Source organism: Sminthopsis crassicaudata, chromosome 2 (genome assembly GCF_048593235.1).
Source record: "Sminthopsis crassicaudata isolate SCR6 chromosome 2, ASM4859323v1, whole genome shotgun sequence".
NCBI classification, from domain to species: Eukaryota; Metazoa; Chordata; class Mammalia; order Dasyuromorphia; family Dasyuridae; genus Sminthopsis; species Sminthopsis crassicaudata.
The window spans coordinates 607718712-607743774 of record NC_133618.1 but is presented as its reverse complement, the minus strand read 5'-3'; the positions used below and the strand labels follow the sequence as shown (position 1 = coordinate 607743774).

The following is a 25063-nucleotide window of genomic DNA, read 5'->3' as shown; positions in this document are numbered from 1 at the left end:
TGGTTTAATTATAACCTTTTCCTTTTGAATAAAGCATACTCTATAAAAGTTACATTCCAAATTTGAAGTCTATTTGACCAAACCTCTGGCATTTATAGTTATATGACCATGAGTAAATCTCTTCCCAATGTTGAGAGGTTGATGAGAGAATTAAGTGATAATTTCTGTAAAAATCTTTACCAAACCTTCAGGGTTATAAATATTCATTAAAATTATTTCTATATAGTCAAATTTATCTCCTTGACTTAGCCTCTCTAATTCCTCCCATTTTCTGCATTTGTGTATAAATATCCTGAGTATTGTGGTTTAGTGGGGCTCCATTTTTGATTTTGTCAATTTTTGGACATTTCTATAGCTGTTTCTTCAGTTTGTCGACTTTCTGTGCTCTCTGGCTTGGGGTATATACATGTAAGCAGTCTTCTTTCTTCATTCTTTTACCCCTTTTTGGTTAGATTTGCAGGATTCTAGACAAATACATGTTTTTCAGCAATGTATCCCTGACCAAAAGTTTGTCCTTTTTAATTTTAAGACACAGTTTAGAAGTAGACATCTGCTTCTCACATATTATCTTAATTACCATTTTTATTCTGAAGATCTGTTCTTTTCTTTACTGAAGACCTTACAGTAATGAAAAAAAAATACCATTCAGATTCTTGAAATTTTCAGTTTCTTGCCCCAAATTTTGTGATCTCAATGTTCCCATCCCCCAATTACTTTGTAGTTTTTAAAAAATAATTTATTTTTGTCAAATATCCTGCACATACTTATGTATTTACTATCTGTCTTGCTAGAAAGTAATTTTCATAAAAGGAGAACATAATTTAATTTTTGTTTCTGTGTTTCTAATACCTAACATAATATTTTGGCACATAGGTGCCTGTATGATTCAGTGGAAGTGGGTAGCAATAATCTGGTTGGACAAGTTTTAAGAGATTCTGTGTCATGTTCTCAAAATGTGCCTGAGGAAGACAGGAGATCTGAAATTAGTGCAGAGAGTCAATAACCACTTCAACTTTTATTCTCTTATGTGTTCCTGGATGGATGACATATTACCTAATGGTACCTGTGGCTCTAAATCACCTATTCTTTGGAGGATAACCCTTCATAGAGGGTGGCTCTTCCTGTGATGAAAGAAAAATTCAAGAGATATAATTTCCTGGTTCTAATTATTTCTGTTCTATAATAGTTCATGTAAAATTTTCTAAATTTCTCTGAATTTATCATATATTTTAGTCACTTCTTATGGCTTAGTATTTCAATACATTCATATGCCAAAATTTTAAGCCATTCCATAGGTGCAATACTCTACTTTGCTTCTAGTTTCTGTTGAGACAAAAAGTGCTATTACAAATGTTTTTGTCCATATGATTCTTTTTCCTCATCTTTGCTATCTTGGGGAATATCTACCTTGTAGTAATAACCGCTTTTTTCGTATGGTTATTGATTTAGATGATCTTTATTTTTCCTAATTAAAATTCTTATTGATCATTTGTAAAGTTCATCCCCTTCACTCCCCCATTCCTTATAACAAAGGATAAAAAGGGGTCAGCAAAACTAATCTAACATTTGGAAAAAAACTATAACATTTGTATGTAATGTTTCAAACTCATCAATTCCCATCCCATAAAGAAGGTGGTACCTCAGCACTCCTCTCTTTCTTAAGGACTAAGCTTGATGAGTATAATTTCATAAAATTCGATTTTATTTGTTTAGTTCTTTTCATTTACATTTTTGTAGTAATTGTGTATTGTTTTCCTAGTTCTGATTATTTCCTCTGTTCAGAGTCTGCCAGTGCTTCTCTTTATTTATCATATTCATTTTTTATCATATAGTAATAATATACCAATGAAATTGTGTATCACAATTTCATGTTAATTACCATTTACTTTCTTTGTGATTCTTCATATAAATTCTTCTGAAATGATGATCTGACATTTTAATATGATATGAGATAGAGTGTCAAAGTAATAGTACTCATTATTTTGCAATTAATTACAGGTCAGCTACAGAACTTTTCGAAACCTATAGTATGAAGACAATGACATTTAATCCTCCTGTTTTGTCAGCTAATCCCTCAAAGAAGGTATGTTTCCTAAAGTGAGTTTTTTTCACCCTACCTCAGATCTTGACTTCTGAATTTATATAGATAGAAAAAAGTTGGATGGAGATGATGATGACATAAAAGAAAGTCTCTACAGAGGTAAAGCTGGCCATTTCATTTCAAGAGATGGTCAGTGGTCAGGTAAGCTGTAATGTAAAAGAACCATAGTTTCTGTTTTAGATTATAGCCAGAAGATTAAGCTGTTGTTAAGAGAGACAACTCTACCAGTTTTGTTCAGAAGTTTTGGTTTTTAGTTATTTACTTGTAGAAACTTTGAGTTTGTACATATTGTGTTTTTTTCTAGGGTAAAATTTTCCATGTGGATTCATATTTAAATGAAGATATAAGCCAACTAATAAGAACTCATTGCAATGAAACTACTATCCAACTTCCTCTGGATTTCACCAGATACTTAAAAACATCTCTGCGGTAGATGTAGAAGTAAGCTGGAGGAAAGTGATTCCATATGTGTACCTATTGGCATCAAGTATTTCAACCTGATTTGTGAAGATTATTCTGAGAAATGATGACTGAAGACCTAGTGTTGACTACTTTACCAGCTTGAGTGAGAATATGTAAGAAAGGAGAAAAGGAAATATTTTCTCAACTATTTTGTGACTCGTTTATTGTAACTCTTGTATAACATATGTTAAATTTTAGTAGAGTTTAGAATTCTTGAATACTTCTATTTAGTGGCCTAGTTATAACAACAATCTAGATAATGTTTTCCATGAGTAGAGAAAAATTATGTTCTTTGGGAGAATGTTTTTTGTTTGTTTGTTTTTAGTTTGTTTTTGAAACCCATGCTTATTTATAACCAAACAAAACTTTAAAAAATTTTAACACTGATATTTTTATGAAAGATGTCTCATTGAGTCTCAATATATATTCTGCCCATTTTTTTTTTTTTTAAAGCCTTAATTCTAATGGTTTCTCCGAGTCCTAATAGAAGAATGAAGATTTCAATCAGATTTGCATTTGACTTGAATTTGGAGGTATAACTGATCTCTAGGTGGCAATCAGGATTCAAAAATGATCTTGGCAGGTTTACAGAATGGGCAGAAAGGAGAAATTTATTAGCAGTAAATGATTCTGCCAGAGTGAAAGGAGCACTAGACTGAGATAGGAGAGAGAATCTGGAGTCATGTACCATTTCTAGCACCTTCCTGAACAAAACAAATCTTGGGGTGCCCTTGAAACTTTAAATTTATGATTCTGTTAAAAAGTTGACTTGTAAAATAGTTGAATCATAATGTTAGTTTTCATGCCAAAATGATCCGAATTTTCAAATGATGAAGCAAACATTTTAAAATATCAGTTGAAAAATGCTCAGCATCATTTCTCACACTCAACAAATTAGCAAAAAATGGTTAAAAGCAGCGACAAACACAAGTAGCAGGATTGCGCCAGGACAGATATATAATCCTTAATTGTTGGTAAAACTTCAAACTTGTAGATTTGTTTGGCAGGTAGTCTAGGAATATCAAATAAAAGTAATCAAACTCCTTGACCTAATTCTACTGTTGGGAATCTAACACCACAAAACAGCACAAAATTTTTTTCACTTGTAAGTCAGACAGACAAACCTAGAAGCAAAAAACCACGTTATATAATAAGGAAAAAGCTAAATAAATTGTGGTACATTAACATAATAAAATCCTAGAATATACTTAAGACATACAAGAAATATAAAGAAAACAAAGAAATTTGGGAAGAAGTTGATTTAGACCAGAAAAAGTAGCAGAAGAATGGAGCATGTCTCAAACAAGATGATATCTACAAGTAAATTGAGTGATTGGAGATTGAATGGACAAAGACTTCTGCAGGGAATGGAGGATATGGTTGAAAAATTGAGATACTTTGTGTTGAAATTAAATACAAGTAGTAAAAAGGAAACTGAATTGATATGCAGTAGTAAGTTCTTAGTAAGCCATTTAATGATTTAATATCTCATAAGCTGGGTCCAGGCTAAAACCAAGGCAGAGAGAGAGAATGAAGAGGGGCTGACGTGTGTGTTAGATCAGGAGCTTTTAAGGGAAGACTAACAAGCTTGATATCAGTCAGCAGTAAAACATGGCTGGGGAAAAAGCTCAAGCCATCTTGGGCAGTGTTAAGGAGAAATAACTGAGGTACACAGGGCCATTGTTGTACTCTTTGGGATCTCTTCCCAAATGAGACTCTCTGACATCTTACAGAGACCCAGTTAATTTCTTTATTCATTTTGGATAAGTCAAAAAAGCTTCTATAAAAGAAATTCAAGTGAGACTTTGGAGTCCTGAGCAACAAGATGGAAGATTGGACATTTAGTCCGATCCTTGTAACTTCTCAAATTTCTAGACAGAAATTATATATCAAAGATTAAGCAACTTCAGCTGTTTCCATGGTTTATTTAGGATACCCAGAGTCCTAAAGAAGTTAAAAAGAAATTCCCTCAATTTTAGAAACTTGATGCTTAATGACCCTCACCTTGCTCAGCACTGTTTCCCCCCATCCCGCTGTGGTCCCTCCTTCTTCCCAGTGACAGAGCCCCCTGACTCCTGATTGTACAAGATTTCCGGGCTTCAACAGCTGGCTTAGCCATACCTCCAAGAGCAAAGCCTGCTGGATGCTGAAAAGGGGGTGTCTGTCAGTTGGAACAGAGGCTTAGCCTGAGGAACCATGAACACGCTCCCAAGCAAAGCACAGTTGGTTTGAGTGGTTGAGAGAAGGAAAATAAGGGAGGGTAGACAAAGGGACAGGTTTTAAGAAGAAGAAATCTCAGAGCTCTTGGATATGTAAACAGGTCATCAATAGGAAAGGGCCTCAGATCTAGGGAGTGAGTTAAGGTATCTGAATAATACCAACAGCATGAAGTGTAGGGAAATAAGCACTCGGGCTAAAGGTTCAGCTTTAAAAAAACAAAAACTAGTTATATATGTTACCCTCAAGAAAACATCCAAACTCCTATCTTTATCTGTAAAATATGGATAACCATCTCCTTTTGGGCTCAAGTAGACACCTGTAAAGATTGGTTGTGAACACAATCTATGGGATAAGGAGATTGTCTTTGGGGTCACTATTAATTAGCTTTCCATAGCCCAAGCATTTACCTCTGCTATATATACAGTCATGTGAGCTGGTTTATCATGACCCAACCTCTATGTTGTAGAACACTAGAGTTCTGGTTGTTTGTTAGGCAGAAGTGGGCTGTCTGCCTTTTTTTTTTTTTTTTTTTAAATGTTTTAATCTTTGGGATGGTGCATTGTGAGTACTTTTGATTACAATACATTTCCTCAAGTCTGGCAGACTCTTTTGACATGAAAGTTAAAAAAAGTAAACAATCTGCAAAAGAATCTTTGTTGCTACAGATCCATAGGAAGGAACCAGACCACTTCCATCCTCTCTCTTTTGAGTTTCAGGTCTCGTGCTTCTTAGAATAATAAATATGTGAGTAATAAAATGTCAGAGACTCCCTTATTCACTTAACCTATGCTAGAAGAATTCATTTTTGGGTTTGTTTCAGTATATCATTTGAGTCATATTTTTTATGTGCTGATACTAAGATTTTTCAGTGATGATATTCTGCTTATTTTGTATTAGAAATTAATGGAAAATTTTTTCATTCAAGCTTTATGTGTAACAGCTTATTTATAAACTCAAGCAAAGTCCTAAGTAATTCTGTTGAAAATCTGGCTGCCATCAGATAGAAGAGGCCAGTAGACATCACAAACCATTTATTTTTCAAATATATACATATACAATTGTACTTCAAATTGGCAGAAAACAGTTAAGGTGGAAAATCAGTTTTAAAATTTAATAGAAACTCATTGTATGAAAATTTCCCAACTTGAAAGCTGAGTAGATGCTTTTGGTGTGTGACACACTTCTGAGATGTACACTGGGAGCACAGTGTTTGTTGTCTAACTATCTTTGAATTCTCTAGGAATTGTCAAAATAAGAGTTACAGCAAAATAATAGGTGATAAATATTAACATATGGATGTGTAGAGAGGAGGCTATACTTTGAAATCATCTTGATTTGTTTGATAAGGATTTGTTATGGGCACTTTGCCCAGTACTAGGCGGATCTGGCCCCTTAAGCTTAAAATATTGTTGGGATGAAAATACATTGATATGATAATGATGTAAAGCACTGCTCTAAGTGCAAATGAGAAGTACCAATAAGATCTAGTGATACATTTATCTTCTAGTAGGATGTAAGCCCCTTGAGGCTAGACTGCTCTACTTTACCTTATTTAGACCCACACAGAGCTACTTAATGTTTATAAAGCTGAATTGACTTCAGAGTGAGTAATTACTGTAACCTTAAGTAATTGGGAGAACAAAGAGGTAGTGAGGGTGTAGGATTTGGATGGGATCAGGGTGGCCACAGTCTACAATTCATGGAAATTCTGGGCTAGAGTGAAGGACTAACATCATAAATCCTACTGTTTTCCAACATGGAAATTAAAATTAAATTAAAATAAAAGTTAAAAGGCATTGCATTTGAACTTTCTTAATTTAGCCTTGTTTAAAGTATTGTGCCACCAGGTAAGGGTTCTCTTGAAATAAAGGTATGCCTGAACTATTAGTAATACCCAAAAAAGAAAAGTGTGGAGATTGAACACTACTGACATATTCCTTCCTGATGAATAATTTCAAAGAAAGGGGAAGTTCCTTCATCCTATGGTGCTTATTATTTGTGATGCTAATGTTCTGGACCAGTGATGACCAGTGATAGACCAGCTTGATGAATACATTAAACTTTGTTTTTTTGTAAGAAATAAGTTGTCTCTTTTTAATGCCTTTTTTGGGGATGGGAGTGGGGTGGGATGTAGTTAGGCACGGGGTGTTTGCTCATCAAGGGTCATTTCATTGTTGAAGATAAAAAATTGAAAGGGGAAGGGAGTGGTACTAGTGGACCACAAGCTTCAAAAGGCAGATAAAGGAGAAGTCCTTGGCAAATGTTTGCTAACGATTTCCTTTTGATTAAATTAGCACAAGAAGTTTAAGAATTTTGTCAAATATTTAGCTTTTTAAAAAAGTTGCGATAAAACCATTTTGAGAAAACTTTCAAGTGACAATCTACCCTGAGCACCACTGCTGGCTTAAACATGAAGAAGAGTAAAAATAGGTCAAGTCAGATGGTGTCCTTAGAGCTACAGATGAGCAACTTGTGGCCTGGGATTTAATGAGAAGCTTCCAGAGAGGCTCGGATTCCATAAAAAACTCTTATGCTTCCTGAGCATTTGTCAGTGAAAAGCAGAACTACCCTCAGAGGCCTCCAACACATTTTCCTTATGTACTTATTTACAGGATCCTTGGAAGCAATGCCTTAGAATTGGCCATCATTGTTTTGCTCATAGGAAAATCACCAAAAAGCCATAACTAAACTAAGAGTCTGATGCACTTGGCTTCGTATTCAATTTCTTCTCATTTGCTCACACCTCACATAAGCTTGTGACCCAGATTCCTACTAGGATGAAAAACAGATCCACTCTCAAGTTCTGGCATCATCCACAGGAAGAAAAACATGTTGATTTACAGTGTGACATTTTTATGTAACTTGAAACATCAGAGGCCAAGTTTTTTGACTAGTACACAGAATAGGTACATCATCCAATGGAAAAGGGATATAGTAGTTGATTTTACTTTTCAGATACTTAGTACACCTTTACTTTTATATTTAATCAATTTGAGAATCTAGATAAAGTTAGATGCTCACATTTCCTTAGTGACCCTCACACCCCACCCCAAGACAAAAACCCCAAGCCACCACTTCACAAAACTTGGAAACTATAGGGCTATGAGGTAAACACTACACATCAGACAGAGGAGCTCCCTGTAAACACTAATAAATAGAATTGAACTAATAGCTTTTGTTACTATTTAATGGAATTTGATGAATTCTCTGATGAGGGATGTATTTTAAGAAATAAGTAGTGTCTTTTTTTTTTTTGTTATGAACATCTGATGTGTCTATAACTAATGAACTGATATTGTTCTGTCCCCCAGAATCAATACATCTGTAATAAACGTTATTACTACAGTGTTACTATGTACCTTGGATCCATAAATAATTATACTAATAAAAGAGAAACTTGGAAAAACTCATTTTTTTTTTTTTTTTTTTTAGTCTCAGCTGAAGCGGGAAATAGCTAGTCCTGGTGTGGCTGTGGACTCCTGCCTGCCCCACCCCCCCTTCCCCTTTGTCTGACTCTTGGTTTCCATAACCTACAAATGAGGATAACAGACCTGTCACTTCCTGACGGGATTATGAGAAGAGCCTTATGTTAGTAGGAACTGCTGTTATCTTCACAGGCTCGGAACCAGTTTGGCTGCTTCAGCCCTCACAGTTTATGGAGTCAGGGTGGATGCCCCACAAGGGGGAATTCAGCTGTGACTAGGACGTTTTGATAACATTTGCTCTTTAGATGAATGTGGGGAGGACCCAGACACACTCAGTGCACTGTCCTGGTCTCTTGGAAGGATTACTGCGGAGAGTGGACATTACTCTGAGGTCTGACAAATGCAGAGCGTTTGGATGAGATTAGATTCTTAAGCATCATTTTAATGACATATCACCTCCTCCCCCTTTTTTTCCCTGTAGGGACACTTTTAAATTACAATGGAGTTAATAGAAAAAGCAAAATACAAATTTCTGCTTGACAGTTTATACGAAGGTCAAGCTGTACCTTTGATTTTCTCTTCCTGGATTAAAAAAAAAAAGTCATGTTTTGCTGATGTTCTATGTCAAAATTTATATTTAATTTTAGAGCATGCCATGGAAAAATGTTATGTTGTCCCAAGTGGCATCAAAACATCTCTGCCTTATGATTTAGCCAATTTCAAATGTTCAGAATGTAGTTTATCTTATTAGGAAACTTTTTTTAACAATCCCTAAATAATAGTCTTCTAATATGAGAGAGAAAAAACCCATGAATAATAAATATATCACTACAGTGTCAGTACATACCTTGGGTCAAGAAAATAAATAATTTTACTTTAAACACAGACTTGAAAAACTAGTTTTGCTAAAAATTAAGTTCCTTTTGTCAGGAGGTCAGTAGATATATTAAATTAGTGTTACACACTATCAGAGATTTTGTGAGAATAAACTAGAAAGAGGGAATGGAGCGGTGATACATTCAGCGAAATGTACCCAAATGTATTTATCACTCCCTCCAACACAGAAAAGGAACCTTGACCGAGACCAAGAGATCCGCCATGCAGGAAAGCTAGGCTCGCTGCGGCAGCCTTGGACCTCTGATTCCAGCCTTTTGCAAAGGCTGTTTGCTACAGGAATCTCTTTCTAAAAGCTGGGTGCACGTTTGCAATGTCCAGCAATGTCAAGAGTCCCGATGTACAGTGATAGCCATTGGCATTCTCTAAATTCACTTCTCTGCATCAAGGAAAGTGGAAGGAGCTGGGCCCTTTCTCCAACCCGGGGCACAGATGCAGACATCCTGCTGACCTGCACACAGTGTCCTCGGGAAGATGGAGGTGGGCTGGGCAGCAAGAACATAATGCTGTCTCTAGAAGATCCCCATTCAGAAATTGTCCATGCACTTCCAGCTGTTTTGCTTCTTGATTTTGTTTTTCCGTGTAGGAAAGGCACAGCATCTGCAATTCAACACAACAGAAGATGAAGGCCTACAGGAGAAGACTATTTGAGGTGGGCTTGAAAAACAGCCCAGGGAGGGCCCCTCTGTGGGACTATAAGCCACCTCCTACCCCTACCTGTCTCTCTCCACTCCTTAGTGACTTCATTAGCCCCCAATGGGCTCACTCCTCTCCATGCAGAGGCAAGACTAAAATGTGCCTCCCTTCGATTCCCCTCAGCTCATCTGTCTGCTGAGGGCATCCCCTTCCTTCCATTCACCTCACTCTGAAAAAACCATCTCCCCCTCTTCCCTCTCCTTCCTTCCCATCCTCAACCAGTTAAAGCTTGTTGATTTCTAAAACATCTCTTGAATTCATGCTTTTCTCTTTATTCACACACCCGTCGTCCCTGTTCGGGCCCTCCTCACCTCAGCCTCCTAAATTGAGTTCTGCCTGAAGCCTCTCCTACCCATCTCCACACAGCCACCAGTGATTTTCTTAAACCCTCTGCAGTCCTGTCTGATAATTGTCTGTAGTTCCCTATGACCTAAATGCAAACTATGGTGTTTGGCATTTCAAGCCCTTCCTCTACTGATTCCAACCTCCCTTTCTTGGTGCACCCGAGTCCAGTAAAAGGGGTCGCCTTCTTGCTCCTCACACAGGCATCTCTCATGTCTATGCCTTTGCCCAGGCTGTTCTCCCCTCTGCCCAAGAAGCTCTAGTTTCCCTCTAAGTTCAAACACTGTCTCTTCTTGACTCTAGAGCTTCACCCCAAATTACCCTGTGTTTATTTGGTTTATACTTTATCTCTACTTAAATGTTAGGTGGCCAGCAGAGTATTCTGGGCCTAGAGTTGAAAAGATATGAGTGCAAATCCATTCTAACACTAGCTATATAATCCTGATTAAGTCACTTAAATCTACCTGCCTATTTCTTCAACTGTAATGTTTTTCTCTAAAATTTAATATTTTCTGGGAGCAGGTTTCTTGGGGGACTTCTGGAGGCAGTCTTCATTTCCATTCAGTGTAATCACCCCAAATACAGCCAGGAGTAAAAGTCTAAATCATTTATTTTCTTTCAAAGTCTTGAATCTTTTCCTAAGGACCTGATTAGCTTTTCTTAGAAGCCTCTCTCTCTCCTTGGTTCTGAGAGTTCCTACCGCTAGTCTTTTGCCTCTGCCAGCTTCAGCCTCTGGCCAGCACAAAGGTGGACGAGGGAATGGATCTCTCTCAAAAAGCTTCTAGTGTGCTTGTCCTTTCTGGCCCTGCCAGCTTCTCCTTATATGTTCCATACTGAGTATACACCAATCCTTATATCACTAGGAAACCATTACTTGTAGGATTAAATCAATGCTAAACTCGATTTAACCATTGTCTCTTCAATTCCACTCAGTACCTTGTCTCAAGTTCTGGCCCATAACATCTTGTAGGATTAAATCAATCATACCGAACTATCTAAATTAGACAACTATTGTCTCTATCAGTTCCACTGATTTAGTACCTTGTAAGAATCTTAACATTAAACTATAGGAGAGAGGAGCTCTCCTAAGGCTCAAATAAGGTATTTGTAAAGTGCTTATCACGGTGCCTGGCACACAGTGGTGCTTAATACATTCTTGTTCCCATCTCTATGACAGAATGTATTAAGGCAACAGCTGTTCCATTTTTGCCTCAGTCCCCAGCACAGAGCCTGGCACATACTAGTTATGGACTGAATCAGCAGAACAGGCGCATTGGGCAAAGGGAAAAGCATGAGGAAAAAAGCACAGAGATTGCAAAGTAGAGCTTGTGCCTGAGGCAGATGGGGATAGATACATCTTGGTTTAGGGGGAGACAGGGATCAAAGTTGGAAAGCAAGCAGAGGGTCCTGCACGTTGGGCAGTGGGCATGTGTTCTCTGGTGTGGAAAGCTGTAGAGTCACTAAGGGCTTTGGGCACAGAAATAATAGACCTGGTCTTGTTCTCCTTCCATAAGAAGGGTTAGTGGACATTCATCTGTACAGGGTAATGAGGGTATCTTAGGGTGGTGGCAGCTAGGGGACTCATTGGTGGATTTGGCTAAAAGCTTTAAGAAAACACTGAGTTTGTTATAATGAGTGGTCACTGTCAGAAGGCCACTCAGGCCCTGGGACTGATGGTCGTTCTGCTTGGTACTCTGGCCTTGCTTAATCCCTGCGGCTCACTCTTTGCAAATGTGTGTTATTCCATTTACATGGGTTGTGGGCAAATGCCAGCAAGAGCCTCCTTTGCCTTTTGGTCCCAACTCCATCCTTTCCATGAATCTTCAGATAGCTGGCCTCCAAAGCAACAAAACCCCTGTTTGAACTCTCTCATGGGTCCCCACCTGCTGCATGGGCAGCTGCACCCAGAATCTCTCTAGTGTGCGAGGTACTGGGAAACACAAAGAAGTCCATCCAGGAGGCTGCCCAAAGCGCTGGGTCCAGAGGTGGCAAGACCTGAGCTCAAATTCCATTTCAGATACTGACCAGCCTTCTAACTATGAGCAATTCAGTTGGCTTGAGTTCACCCTCTGTGAAGGAAGGGTTTGGACCAAGTGGTCTTTGAGGTCCCTCTGAGCCCTAAATCTCTGCTCCTGTGACCTACAGAGATAAGGAAAGCCAAGACAACCTGAAAAAGAACCGAGTGCCATCAGGAAATAAAGGAAGACCTGAAGGAAGAGAAGGATCTGCAATAACAGAAGGAGCTTCTGCATTCCCATAAGACTACGATGACCTGACATTTCCATCATATTTTAAGGTTTGCTAAGCACTTTCATATTATCTTATTAGAGCTTCATACTATCCCAGTTTTACAGATAAGGAAGATGACTGGCAGCAATTAAGTGTCTTGCCTGGGGTTCCATAGGTAGAAGTGAACAGACACGTGATTCATGGAGGAAGTCAAATGGAGAAGTTCTGGTGACGAAATTAAAAAAAATTTAGCCTGACAACAATTCTTAAAAGGATTCATGGATTATAAAGTCACATTTTCTTGTGATGAAAAACTGAATTTTTACAGCAGAAGTGTAGTTTTAAAAAATATTTAGTTATGTGAATAGAAATCCATGCATGTAATTTGCCTGAGATATTTATTCAGCAAATGGTAAAAAATTATCTTAGTCATTTAAATATAGATTTTTGGATATAATGTAAAAACATTCCCAAAACCAATTTAATCAACTTAATTCACACCAAACTGCAGAATTATACTCCATTGGATGGATGTAACTCCTACATAAATAAATAAGCATAAGGTAACCTGAAGAGGTTTAGGGATTTAGTTATTGATCAATTCTGATCAAGCCAATGAACACTGATTGCAATATTGGACAGATCCAGATATTTGTGAAAACAGAGCTGTGTGTCCTATCGGCCTAGCCTACCATTGGGTCAGCCTTCCTAATGCTGGTGTCCTAATTTGATTTCAGCACATTTTAAAAAATACTGCAACTTCACAGGGCCACAGGATCCCAAATATTGCACAGGATTCAGTCTCAAAGTCAGAAGTTGTTAGATGGTTAAATGCTCTAGACCCAATATCTTTTGTGCATTATATAATTAGACTAAAACTTTTCCTCCTAAGAATCTCAGGAGAACTCAGTTAGCTTGTGACTAGCATGCTGGATGCTGGGTTCTGGAGAGCTAACACTAAGTTATAAGAGGGCCTTGCTTTGATCTGAGGACAATGAATCTGGGATCATACCTGGATAGATCACATCGAAGGTGATCATGGGTGATGGTCCGTCGTCTCAGAAGAGAAGCTGCCCGCAGATTTTTCTTCCTTCATCTGGACACTTTCTGCTATTGAAAGCTGAGAAGGTGCCGTGAATCCTCGATACTGCTTGGTAGATTTGGTAAATTTCTTAAGTTCATTAGCAAAGGAAATGCCTTTTTTTTTATCATCTCGAGCTGCCTGGAAAAAAAAAAAATATAACATCCAACCTCAGAAAGTAAAATAAAAATGCTCTAAAATTAATTTTAAGACAATCATTTTGTGTTGTTAGGAAAATATTTTGACATTCTTTTAGTTAAATGTGGTTTGAATCAGTGTGAATATGAAGAATGGCATTTTATTCACATCCTGCTAACGGATATCCGATTAGCTCGGCAGCTTGGACATCACCAGGGACCCCTGAGGATGTGCTTTTTTAAACTAAAGAATTCCTTTCCAAGTTGGATGTATTTCAGTTCCTCTAGTACTTTGTCAGGCCATTGGTTGCTGGACAGAGATCCTATTTAAAGTATCAACAGTTAAATGACCCTTTGTAGGTAGTCTAAGAATAGTGTGACTCTTAGAATTCACAGCTCCCCTTTGTGCTACTGGCAATGAAGAAGTAGAAGGCAGGTGCACCAACAATGGCCATTTTGTGTTTTTATGTCATGGGGTGCTTTCCTACTCCAGAGCCCCATTTCATGGAAGTGATCCTGATTTTTTTTAAGTTCTGGCAAATCTACTATACTGACAAAGTTTTGAATATGGTCTTGGAGGCAGATTGTGGGTTTTTTTTCCTTCAAGGACCAACCTCACTAAGTCTGCACAGACTCATAGGCAGTAATTTAGTCACTTGATGATAAACTGTATGGCAATTGATGAAACACAGAAAAATACAAATGGTTTTCAGTCCTGTGTGATTTCCTTTTGTTTCTTTAGTGATGGTGCAAGATGGACAAAAATAAATACATAAAGGGCAGAGAGTGCTAAGGATCACCATTTTCTAGACCATTCATGTATATTAATTTAAGCTTCTGATATTATAAATGTGAGTTTCTTGCCAAGTGACTAATGAACAGACATAATATCAGAACTGAATTTTATTCACCTTGCTCTTTTTGCTCTAGTGTGATCAGCAGATAGAAGGAAATTGTAGCTAAATGGAAGGATAGCCACAGGTTTCCTTGGATGGGTAAATAACTGAGTATCATACATTCAAAGGCAATAAGAAGCATCATTTCATCTGGCATTTGGTTACCTTGTATTACAGTCTTCATGACAAACATTTGCAAAAAGATTAAGTTAACTGATGTTTCAGCTTTGTTGAAGTAGAGGAAACAGAGAAACTTTATCAAGAACTTGTTAAAACCCTCCAAATTGCATCAAATATATACTTTAACATTCAGTGACTACAATGTAAAGATATGCACAGTTGAAAAACACAATCTAGGAGCTAGAACAGAGCCAAAGGCTTATGGATTATATAGAATCCTCACATCTTGGACTGTAATTAAAGGGTATGGGAAATAGGTAGCAACCAATACCTGAGCTGAAGGGGATCCCAGTTTATATCACTTGAAACTGTGACAAGGGCTAGAATGGGGGAGGTGAAGTTAATCCTCAGGAGTTTATTTAGCACCTACTATGTGCCATGTAGCATGCTACATTTTAGGGATTAAAAAAAAAATTGGACAATCCCTGTTCTCAAGTAGCTGACCCATTCTATTGAGGCAGATGTTATTCATATATAAGTATATTAAGAACATATATATATATATATAAAACACATATAAAATACGTACATACATACATATCTATAAATATATAAAACACAAGATAGTTAACTACAAGGTAGGGAGGAAGGGTATAAACTGTGTGTATGTTAAAGAGAAGAGTGACAGAGAGACAGAGAATCAAGGACTTTTTAGAGAAGGTAGTGCTTGAATTGAATGAGACATGAAGAAAAAAGTTGAGGGCTTTTATGAGGTGGAGGAAGAAAGTAACTGTCCAGAGTCAAGGTTTTAGGTGAAGACGGTATCTTAGAAATCTGTGCCAAATATGACAGTTCTGCTTGAACTGCTATGGATCAAGTAAAGGAGGAGAAGAAGAAAGTGAGCCCTGATTTCTGAGCTGAGAAGGGAGACATAGCCAGGGCTGACTCTCAGTTTCTTCATCTAAGCATAATATTATTAACTTTTTTTTTAAATTAAATTTATATTCATGTGTCCTGATTCTTAGATAACTGCAATTTCTCCCCATATTCTTTCTTCCTACTTCTCCCAGAGAACCATTCCATATAAATAATATATTTTAAAGAAAATAAAAAAGGACCAAAATATCAGCAAAATTGATCAATGCAATGAAAAAGCCTGAAAATATCTGCAATGTGCTACACCTGTGGACCTGCTACCATTGCAAAGGAGAAGTATAGGGGGAATTTTCTCACTTATCTCTTCTTTGGAGCTACATGTGTGCTTTATAATTCTGCAATATTCACATGTTATTTTGTGGTTGTTCTTTCCATTTACATTGTTATCATTGTGTGTGTTGTTCTTAGTTCTGTTTTCTTCACTGTATCAGATGATGTAAATCTTTCTTTGCTTCTCTGTATTCACCACATTGTTCACTTTTCGTAATGCAATCATATTCTGTTACACTCATGTATCATAACTTGTTCAGCAATTCACCAGATGTAAGCAAAATTTGCTTTGCTTCCATACAAAGCGCTGCTATGACTATTTTGGTATGTATAGGCCCTTTCATCTTATCAAAGACTCCTTGGTGCACTCCACATTGTTCTCCAAAATGGTTTTCTACTGGTTCACATCTCCATCAACAAAGCTCTGATACACCTATTTTCCTTCAACCTCTTCAACATTGGCTATCCCTTTCTTTCATCATCTTTATGAACTGACAGGGTGTGAGGAGAAATTTAAATTTCTCTAATTGTTAGAGATCCAGAACATTCTTTCACATTGCTATGAATTGTTTGCAAAGATTCTTTTGAAAAGTCTTGGTTCACTTCTTTTGAGTACTTATTTTGGGGAATAGCTCTGAGTCCTTTATATATGTTAATTTTGGATATTCTTATTTGAAAAATTTAATAAAATAATTTCTCCCCCAACTGACAGATTCCCCATTCTAAGATTCATTAATATTATTTATGCAGAAGCTTTTCAGTTTCATGTAATAAAAATTATTTATCTTTTGTTATTCCCTCTACCTCATGCTTGCTTAGGAAAATATCTGGTATTCAAAGCTTTGATATGAATTGCTTCTTTTCTAATTTTTTTTTGTAGTGTGATATGAAGGTCATATGTGTATTTTAAATTTGTTGTGGAAGATGGTGTAATATGTAACTCTAATCAAAATTTTTGCTGGACTGTTTTCCAGTTTTCCCAGCAATTTTTTTTTTTCTCAAATAGGGAATTCTTTTCTAAGAAAGTTATATTTTCTGGTTTAGCTAACTTTGGGTTCTATTGTTTCTATTCACCTTGTCTAGCTGGTTCCACAGTTCTACTTCTCTCTCTCTCTCTCTCTCTCTCTCTCTCTCTCTCTCTCTCTCTCTCTCTCTCTCTCTCTCTCTCTCTCTTCTTTTTTAACAAATACCAAATGGTTTTGAGAACTGCTGCTTTATAATGTAATTTGTACTATTTCCCCCTTTTCCTTAACTCTTTTCATTATTTTCTTTGATATGCTAGAGCTTCTAAAGATTGTTTCTCCCATTGAATTGGATGATTTTATTTATACCAATTATCTTAGAAAGTCATTGTGAAGAAAGTGTTTGTTATATCATAAAAAACAAAAGCAAAAAAAAACAAAACCCCAAAAACCTGTATAAATGTGAGTCATTTTAGATCCAGAAAGGGATCTTAGATATTCCTTTTAATTTTAATCCTTCATTATATTAGGTGGGGAATTTGATGCATTGAAGTAAAGTGACGTTTCTAAAGTCATAAAGCTTGTAATTAGTGCCGTGAGAGCTGCAATTCAGGTTATCTATCAGATTATCTATCTATCTTTCAGAAAATTGTTCGGTTTCTTTGTTTCTTTTCTTCCCTCAGTGCTTTTCCCCCTGCACCAAACTGTTTTTCAGTTCAAGTCCTCCTTCAGGGAGGCCCATTGGAGCAGGGTTGAAAAGAAAGATCTTTTCTGGGCCAGAATGCCAAAGACAACATAGGGAAAGGGGGTAGACAATCCAGCTGATTCAAGCAGCAGTTAGAGCCAAATTTTAAACATGGGTGCTTTCTGCCTTCTAGTGGCTGAATTGAAAACTACAAGGTGGCGCGATTTCTATAAGCACCAAAGTTGAAACCTGCCTTTGGAGGGACTGACCAAAAGTGAACCTGTTCCTCTGAATGGCTTATAGTTAATTAGCCTTTGTTTAAAGGCTTCCAAAGAAGGGGAACCTACTACCTCCTGGGGTAGTTTGTTTTACTTCCGGATAACTCAAAATGTTAGAATTTTCCACTTTAAATCAAGATTAAATTTGCTCCTCTGCAACTTTCCTGATAGCTACTAGCTTCTGTCTTTTGGGGCTGAGTAGAACAGGTCTAATCTCTCTTCTGCCAGAGAACAAGGCCTGTCTTGAGCACACTTATGTTTTGGGGTTTTTTGCTTCCTAATAGTATGGGTTAAGCAGCAGCACTGGGCTATGTTTTTGTTTTGTTTAATTTTAATTTAATTTTATTTTTATTCTGAACTAAATAAATATCAAATAAAAGGAGCACTTCCACATGACTTAGAGAACTAAGAATTCATATGAAACAGTCAATTTCCAAAATATAGAGCTTGCTTTTTTAAGTATACAATTTATATTTTATATTTGTTATAACTGTATTCTCTAACATGATGTTATATAAATATATGATATAATAAATCATGTAATTTAAAGTTTATAAGTATATAATTCAGAATCTAATTTTAAAGGTTGCCTTATGATTCTTTCTAGTCTTCTTATAATTCACCTTTTTGATGGTCTAGGGTAGAACCCCATTATGTGATTTTTATTCTTGTTATTAATATTGTGACTGTTAATTATTGTTTTCCCAATATTGAACCTACCCTGCATTCCTGGTATAAATCCAACCTGGTCATGGTGTGTAATCTTGATATGTTGTTGTAGCCTCTTTTTTATTTAAAATGTTTTTGTTTGATGATATTAATAATATTAATTTATAATTTTATTTCTCCTGATTGTAGGATAAAGACCATATTTGTGAGAGAGGGAATCCTTCTCTCCCCCCAACCGGTTTTGCAAACAGCTTATATACAATTGGTGTGGAAGGCCATACTGGCTGGGCAGTCCAAGAGATCTGATATGACAGCTTTCATTCTCCGATAAAGGAGCCAAATTATCTAATGAGGAAAAGAATTTTTGTTGCTTAAAAATGTTGTAGAAGTCCAGAAGTCATCTTGGAGGCATGTTTAAGTACGGAGCAAAAAATACAGAAAGCACCGAGGGGAAAAAAAAGATGGGCTAAGAAGAAAGAAAACTGAGTGGAGAGATTTGTAATGATGCACTCTCTCTACTGGAAAAGTTCTTGATTTCTAATCCTTCAGAAAGCAGAAAGCAAAGTTTTCTCTCTGAGACCACTTCTGCTACTGAGACTACCTGACTGCTACTGGTTATGACAAGAAAGCCAAAGCATTTCAAGAAGCATTTTAAATGAGCACAAGTGACATGCCACCAACCTCTCCAGAGAAGTTTTGTTCCCTTGGAAGGTCAGTTTTGCCAAAGCCACTGTTGAACTGGAGATAGTAAATTAATAATGCACACCAACCATGCAACAAATGACAACTTGATGATGTGAACAGATGTTAGATACTCAAGGCCATAATGCTGAGGCAGGAAGGAGAATTCACCAACCTCCAACTCGTATCTGTCTCATTCTGAAATTACCCAGACCACCATTTGTCACCCCTGCTGCCCCATGAAGTTTTATTTATAATTTGTGACAGCCTTATGCTTAAGCTATTCAGATGCCTACACTTCCTATGTGATTTTTACGTTTACCATTAGGGGAATAGAGTCAGTTAACATTTGAAGAGTTGCAAATTTCCATCTGAAGATGACTAGTTGAGGCTATGACATTTTTATGTTTTATGTGTTTGGCAAAGATTTTTAGTACACTGATTTCATAAGGTCAGTGTTAAAATAACATCCGTGTTTAAGCAAAGAAAACTGTCCACATGTTAACCTGTCACACTTTAGGGAGTGGGAAGGTAAGGGATAATTGGTTTTAGTGCTCGTGGTTTGTAGCAATATAGCTGTGGTAGGAACAAATATCCAGAGATAGTACATATAATATCATATGGATCTGTGGAATTCGCAGTCTTACCAAGTATACTTTTAGGATTACATTTGCAAAACTGTTGCTTAAAATAAAATTTATATTTTTTTCCTGAGGTTGGGGTTAAGTGACTTGCCCAGGGTCACACAGCTAGGAAGTGTTAGGTCTCTGAGACCAGATTTGAACTCAGGTCCTCCTGAATTCAAGGCTGGTGCTCTATCCACTGCGCCACCTAGGTTCCCCAAAATAAAATTTTAATCAATTTACTCAGAAAAAAAGCAGAAACAGCTCAGATTTCATTATTTGCAGTTACATGCTCTTTGCTTTCATTATTTTTGCTACACATTTTGTGTTTTTAAGTGGTTGAGACAAATGTGCAAGCCACTGTAAAAATGAAGTTTAATGTTCATAAAATTACTGGATATCATATATATCAATGAAATAAAAAAAAACCCATGTACTTAACATTTTTAGGTTTTTTTTTTTTACTTTTGCAACATTTTAAATGAATATTCTATAACAACAAATAATAGTGATTATAGTGAACATATTTATATTGTGTCTACATAGTGCCATGCACTGTGCTAAGTGTTTTATAATTATCTCAGTTGTTCCTCACAACAATCCTGGGAGGCAGGCTATATTATTATCTCCATTTTGCAGATGAAGAAACTAAGGCAAACAGAATTTAAGTATCTTGCTCAAGGTCATACAGCTAATAAGTGAATGGGGCAAGGTCTCCCAGCTCTAGCCCAGACCTTTAATCCAGATGCCTATCTTTGTTTAATACTTTACACATTTTCATGAACGTTCCAAGCATAATTGTCAAAAGAAAGTGTATGAAAATGAACTTAAAAAAAAAGAACACAAGCTTCTTGAGGATAGGGACAACTATATTTGTGTATGTATATGTATGTGAGAGTGTGTGTGCACATTGAGTGTGTGTGTGCATGTGTGTGTACCCTGTGTGTGCAAGGGTGTGTAAGAGTGAGTGTGCGCATTGAGTGTGTGCATGTGTGTGTGCATCCTGAGTGTGTGCGTGCGCAAGGGTGTGCCTATGTGTGTGCACCCTGAGTGTGTGCATGTGTAAGGATGTGTGTATGTAAGAGTGAGTGTGCACATTGAGTGTGTACATGTGTAAGGGTGTGTGTGTGTGTGTGTGTGTGTGTGCACCCTGAGTGTGTGCATGTGCAAGGGTATACATGTGAGTGTGCACATTGAGTGTGTGCCTGTGAGTGTGTGTGTGCACACTGAGTATGTGTGTGTGTGCATTCTGAGTATGTGCATGTGCAACGGTGTGTGTCTGCGATTCAGTACAAGGCCCGGCATGTCTTAAGTGTTTAACAAATGGTTTTCCATCTCTTCTTTCTAGATGGAACAACAGCAGGGAGTAGCAAGGTTCCTAAATTGAATCTATTCAATCTAGAAGTAGATGCAGAAGATACTTTAGGCATCCATTAACCTGAATTAGGTGACAGGGTACTTCTCTGGCCATGTGACATCTGGGAGTCATGGAGGGAGGTGAGACCTCTCAAAGCTGGGGAAGGAATCTAGGAGGAACCCAGCAGCTTGTGGTGGAGGCTGGAGTGGAGGGCTCCAGAACAGGCTCAAGAGGCGGACAGGGTCCCCTCACCTGCTCCTGAGGGTTCGGCGCGAGAAGAGGTGCCAGCGTCCACACTGGGGCTGCCTGGGCAGGGCTTGTGCCGGCAGGAGCCAGACTATGGTTTATATAAGGGCAAAACTAAACAGCCTAATACTTCTCAGAAAACCCTTTACTGTCACTCTCTTATAGAACCTTTCTTCCCAGCCTCCATTACAATGTCATTTATGAACAATGAACACTTTAGGAAGATCATGACCTACTTTTCAAAAGCTTACCTGAACCTGCTCTTTTAGCTTAAGGATAAATTTCCCGGCTCCCTTCCACTTGCTTTGAGCCTGGAACACGCACTCCTGGTCCCCGAGAACCCTCTGAGAAGACTTGGGTGTTGAAGACTTCTTGCTGGCAGGTTCCTTTAGTACCTCCTCTAGAAGCACGTAGTCACTTGGGTTGGGATTGCTCAAAATGCTATAAGAATATTTTGCTTTGCATAGGGTCTGTGAAGATTCAACAAAGAGTTCAGTAAACATCAACTGGGCACTTGCTACTGGATTGTCTCCGATTTATTCTGTCTATACCTTGTTTGTGCATAGTTGCCAGCCTGTTGCTTTTGTCATCAGACAGTGAGCTCACTGTCTTTTTTGTTTTGTTTTTGTATTGTCTTTCTTTGTATTCCAGGGCTTATTATATATGGTTCTTGCATATGGTAGATGCTTAATAAATTCTTGTTGATCACACTATAAACCTATTATATATAAGATGCCATATTCTATCCCCTGGGGATATAAAAATAAAAAGGAAGGACACTTTTATTAAGCACCTTCTGTGTGCCAGGAGCTTCACAATGATTATTTAACTTTCTCAGCACTTCTGGGAGGTGCTATTATCTCAGTTGAGGAAACTAAATGACTTGCTGCAGGTCACACAGTCTGGACCCCAGCTCTAGATAGGTGCCACCTAGCTGTCTTTAGGGAGAATATACAAACAAGATGTTAAGACATATTTCTAACTAATATCTCATAAAAATATATCCTAGATTCTCAAAGGCTCAGTAATCAGCCAGTCTAAAGACCCTTCCTCATTTTACAGGGCAAGAATAAGAAGTTTTTTTTTTTTAGCTTTTTATTTTCAGAATATTTGCATAGATAATTTTCAACATTCACTTTTATAAAACCTTGTGTTCCAAATTTTTTTATCCCTCCCTTTCCCTCACCCCCTCTCTTACAAGCAAGTAATCCAATATCTGTTAAACATGTGCAATTCTTCGATACATATTTCCACATTTACCTTGCTGTATAAGAAAAATCAGATCAAGTAGGAAAAAATGAGAAAAAAACAAAAAGCAAACAAATAACAAAAAAGATGAAGAAAATACTATGTTGTGATTTACACTCAGTCCCCATGGTCCTCTATCTGAGTGTAGATGGCTCTTTCCATCACAAGTCTATTAGAATGGCCTGAATCACCTCTTTGTTGAAAAAAGCCAAGTCCATCAGAACTGATCATCACATAATTTCATTGTTGCTGTGTACAATATTCTTTTGGTTCTGCTCACTTCACTCAGCATCAGTTCATGTCAGTCTCTCCAGGCCTCTCTAAAATCATCCTCCTGATCATTTCTTACAGAACAATAACCTTCATATACCACAATTTATTCATCCATTCTCCAACTTATGGGCATCCACTCAGTTTCCTGTTTCTTCTACTACAAAGAGGGCTGCCACAAACATTCTTGCAGATAAAGGTCCCTTTCCCCTTTTTAAGATCTCTTTGGGATATAAGCCCAGTATGCTGGATCAAAGGGTATGCACAGTTTGATAGCTTTTTGAGCATAGTTCCAAACTGCTCTCCAGAATGGTTGGATCTGTTCACAGTTTCACCAACAATGTATCAGTGTCCCAGTTTTCCCACATTCTCTATGATCTTTTCCTGCCATATTATCCAGTCTGAGAGATATGTAGTAGTACCTCACAGTTGTCTTAATTTGCATTTCTCTAATCAATATTGATTTTGAGCATTTTTCCATATGTCTAAAGATGGTTTTAGTTTCATCTGAAAACTGAATATTCATATCCTTTGACCATTTATCAATTGGAGAATGGCTTGTATTCTTGTAAATTTGAGTCAATTCTCTATATATTTTAGAAATGAGGCTTTTATCAGAACCCTTAGATACACATTTTTTTTTGTTTTTTTTATTCTCTTCTAATCTAGTCTGGATTGGGTTTTGTTTGCACATTAATATGATCAAAATTATCCATTTTGCATGTCATAATTACTCTAGTTCTTCTTTGGCCACAAATTCCTTCCTTCTCCACAGTTTTGAGAAGTAGACTATCCCCTGTTCTTCTAATTTGCTTAGTATCACTCTTTATGTCTAAATCATGAACCCATTTTGACCTTATCTTCGTATAGGGTGTTAAATGTTGGTCAAGACCTAGTTTCTGTCATCCTATTTTCCAATTTTCCCACCGATTTTTGTCAAATAGTGAATTCTTATCTCAGAAGCTGGGATGAAACACTACATTACTATAGTCACTGACTTGTGTCTTATGAACCTAGCTTTTTCCACTGGTTGACTATTCTGTTGATGACTGCTGCTTCATAATATAGTTTTACATCTGGTACATTTAGAGGGAGGAAGAAGAGTTGATGATATGGCCAAAGTCTTGCAGGCATCAAAGTCAAGATTCTCATCTCCACCATCTGTCACAAGACTGAAATTGCCTCTACTTCATTTCAGACTCATAAAATACTAAGAGTGAGAAAGGACCTCATCTTATAGGCCTTTAGATGTAGAAATGTCTTCCACAATATCCCTAGCAGAAGCTCATTTAAGCCTATGCTTAAACATCTCCAGTGATGGGGACCTCATTCCTTTGTGATTTATCCCATAAAATTGCTTCTTTCCATTTTCTGTTAGATTCCCTCCATCTCTTACAAGAAACTCATTATTCTAGGATGTCATTTATCAAACTAACCCTCAATGTATCTACTTCAACCTCATCTTAGACAGTGGTAAGGAAGTAGGAGGATGAAGGCACCTGCTGGATGACCTCCTGGGCAGTGCTGACTCGGGGAGCTTTGATGACCGTTCGGGGCTGCTCAGGGGAAACGTCATGAACTTGTACAAAGAAGCTTTCATCTTCTGAGCTCAGAGTCACCTTCTCTTCTTGGAAGATGTTCTTCTCTTCTGGGCGCTGCACACAAAGTATGAATAAATGGAGAGAAGATGAATAAAAAGCAGCCTAAGGTAATTAGGACACTGGGCATGAGTGCTGGATCTTGCCAATTCTTAACTGTGAGACCAACAAAGAGCTTAACTTCATCAACATCAGTTTTTTCATCTGTACAATGGGCATGGTAATTCTCGCACTTACATACAGAATTGTTGAGAGCAATAAATTGTATGTAAATATATATATCTAATGTGACTATAAACATATGCACATATATGTAATATATCACAAAAAAGTAAGCATCTTTTGTTAGATTGAGAAGATGCTGTGTTTTGGTATTTGGGGCTATTGAAGGACATTTCTTTCCTTTGAATGTGATTCCATTAAATAATCCTAAAATTATATAAAATCTATACTTACAAATGGAATATATGTGTTTATATGATTGTGAATATATATGTCTTGCACTTGAGTTTTCTCAGGAGAAAATATTTAGTCTGATATGGATTACAAATACTTTGTAGAGGCCAGATGACAAAAAAGCAGAATGGCGTTTTGGCACATACTGCATAGATGAATTATATAAATCCTTAAATCACTT

At 37.2% G+C, this 25063-nt stretch overlaps 2 protein-coding genes across 9 annotated transcripts in view; one reads left to right on the top strand and one right to left on the bottom strand.

Moving 5' to 3' along the window:
- The window catches only part of NOC3L (NOC3 like DNA replication regulator), a 31547-nt gene extending 28582 nt beyond the window's left edge, over positions 1-2965 (top strand). For both annotated transcript variants that reach the window (XM_074295921.1, XM_074295920.1), the window contains 2 exons: positions 1999-2083; positions 2406-2965. In XM_074295921.1, coding sequence (XP_074152022.1) covers positions 1999-2083; positions 2406-2534 — 214 coding nt within the window. In that variant the 3' untranslated portion in view covers positions 2535-2965. The remainder of the gene's footprint in view (positions 1-1998; positions 2084-2405) is intronic.
- Positions 2966-5797: 2832 nt separating this feature from the next.
- Positions 5798-25063, bottom strand: part of PLCE1 (phospholipase C epsilon 1) — a 337489-nt gene continuing 318223 nt past the window's right edge. For 6 of the 7 annotated variants that reach the window (XM_074295914.1, XM_074295918.1, XM_074295913.1 and 3 more), the window contains 4 exons: positions 24328-24483; positions 21562-21780; positions 13382-13591; positions 5798-9702 (listed from right to left, as the gene is read on the bottom strand). In XM_074295914.1, coding sequence (XP_074152015.1) covers positions 13406-13591; positions 21562-21780; positions 24328-24483 — 561 coding nt within the window. In that variant the 3' untranslated portion in view covers positions 5798-9702; positions 13382-13405. The remainder of the gene's footprint in view (positions 9703-13381; positions 13592-21561; positions 21781-24327; positions 24484-25063) is intronic. The other variant, XM_074295919.1, reaches the window with a different exon arrangement.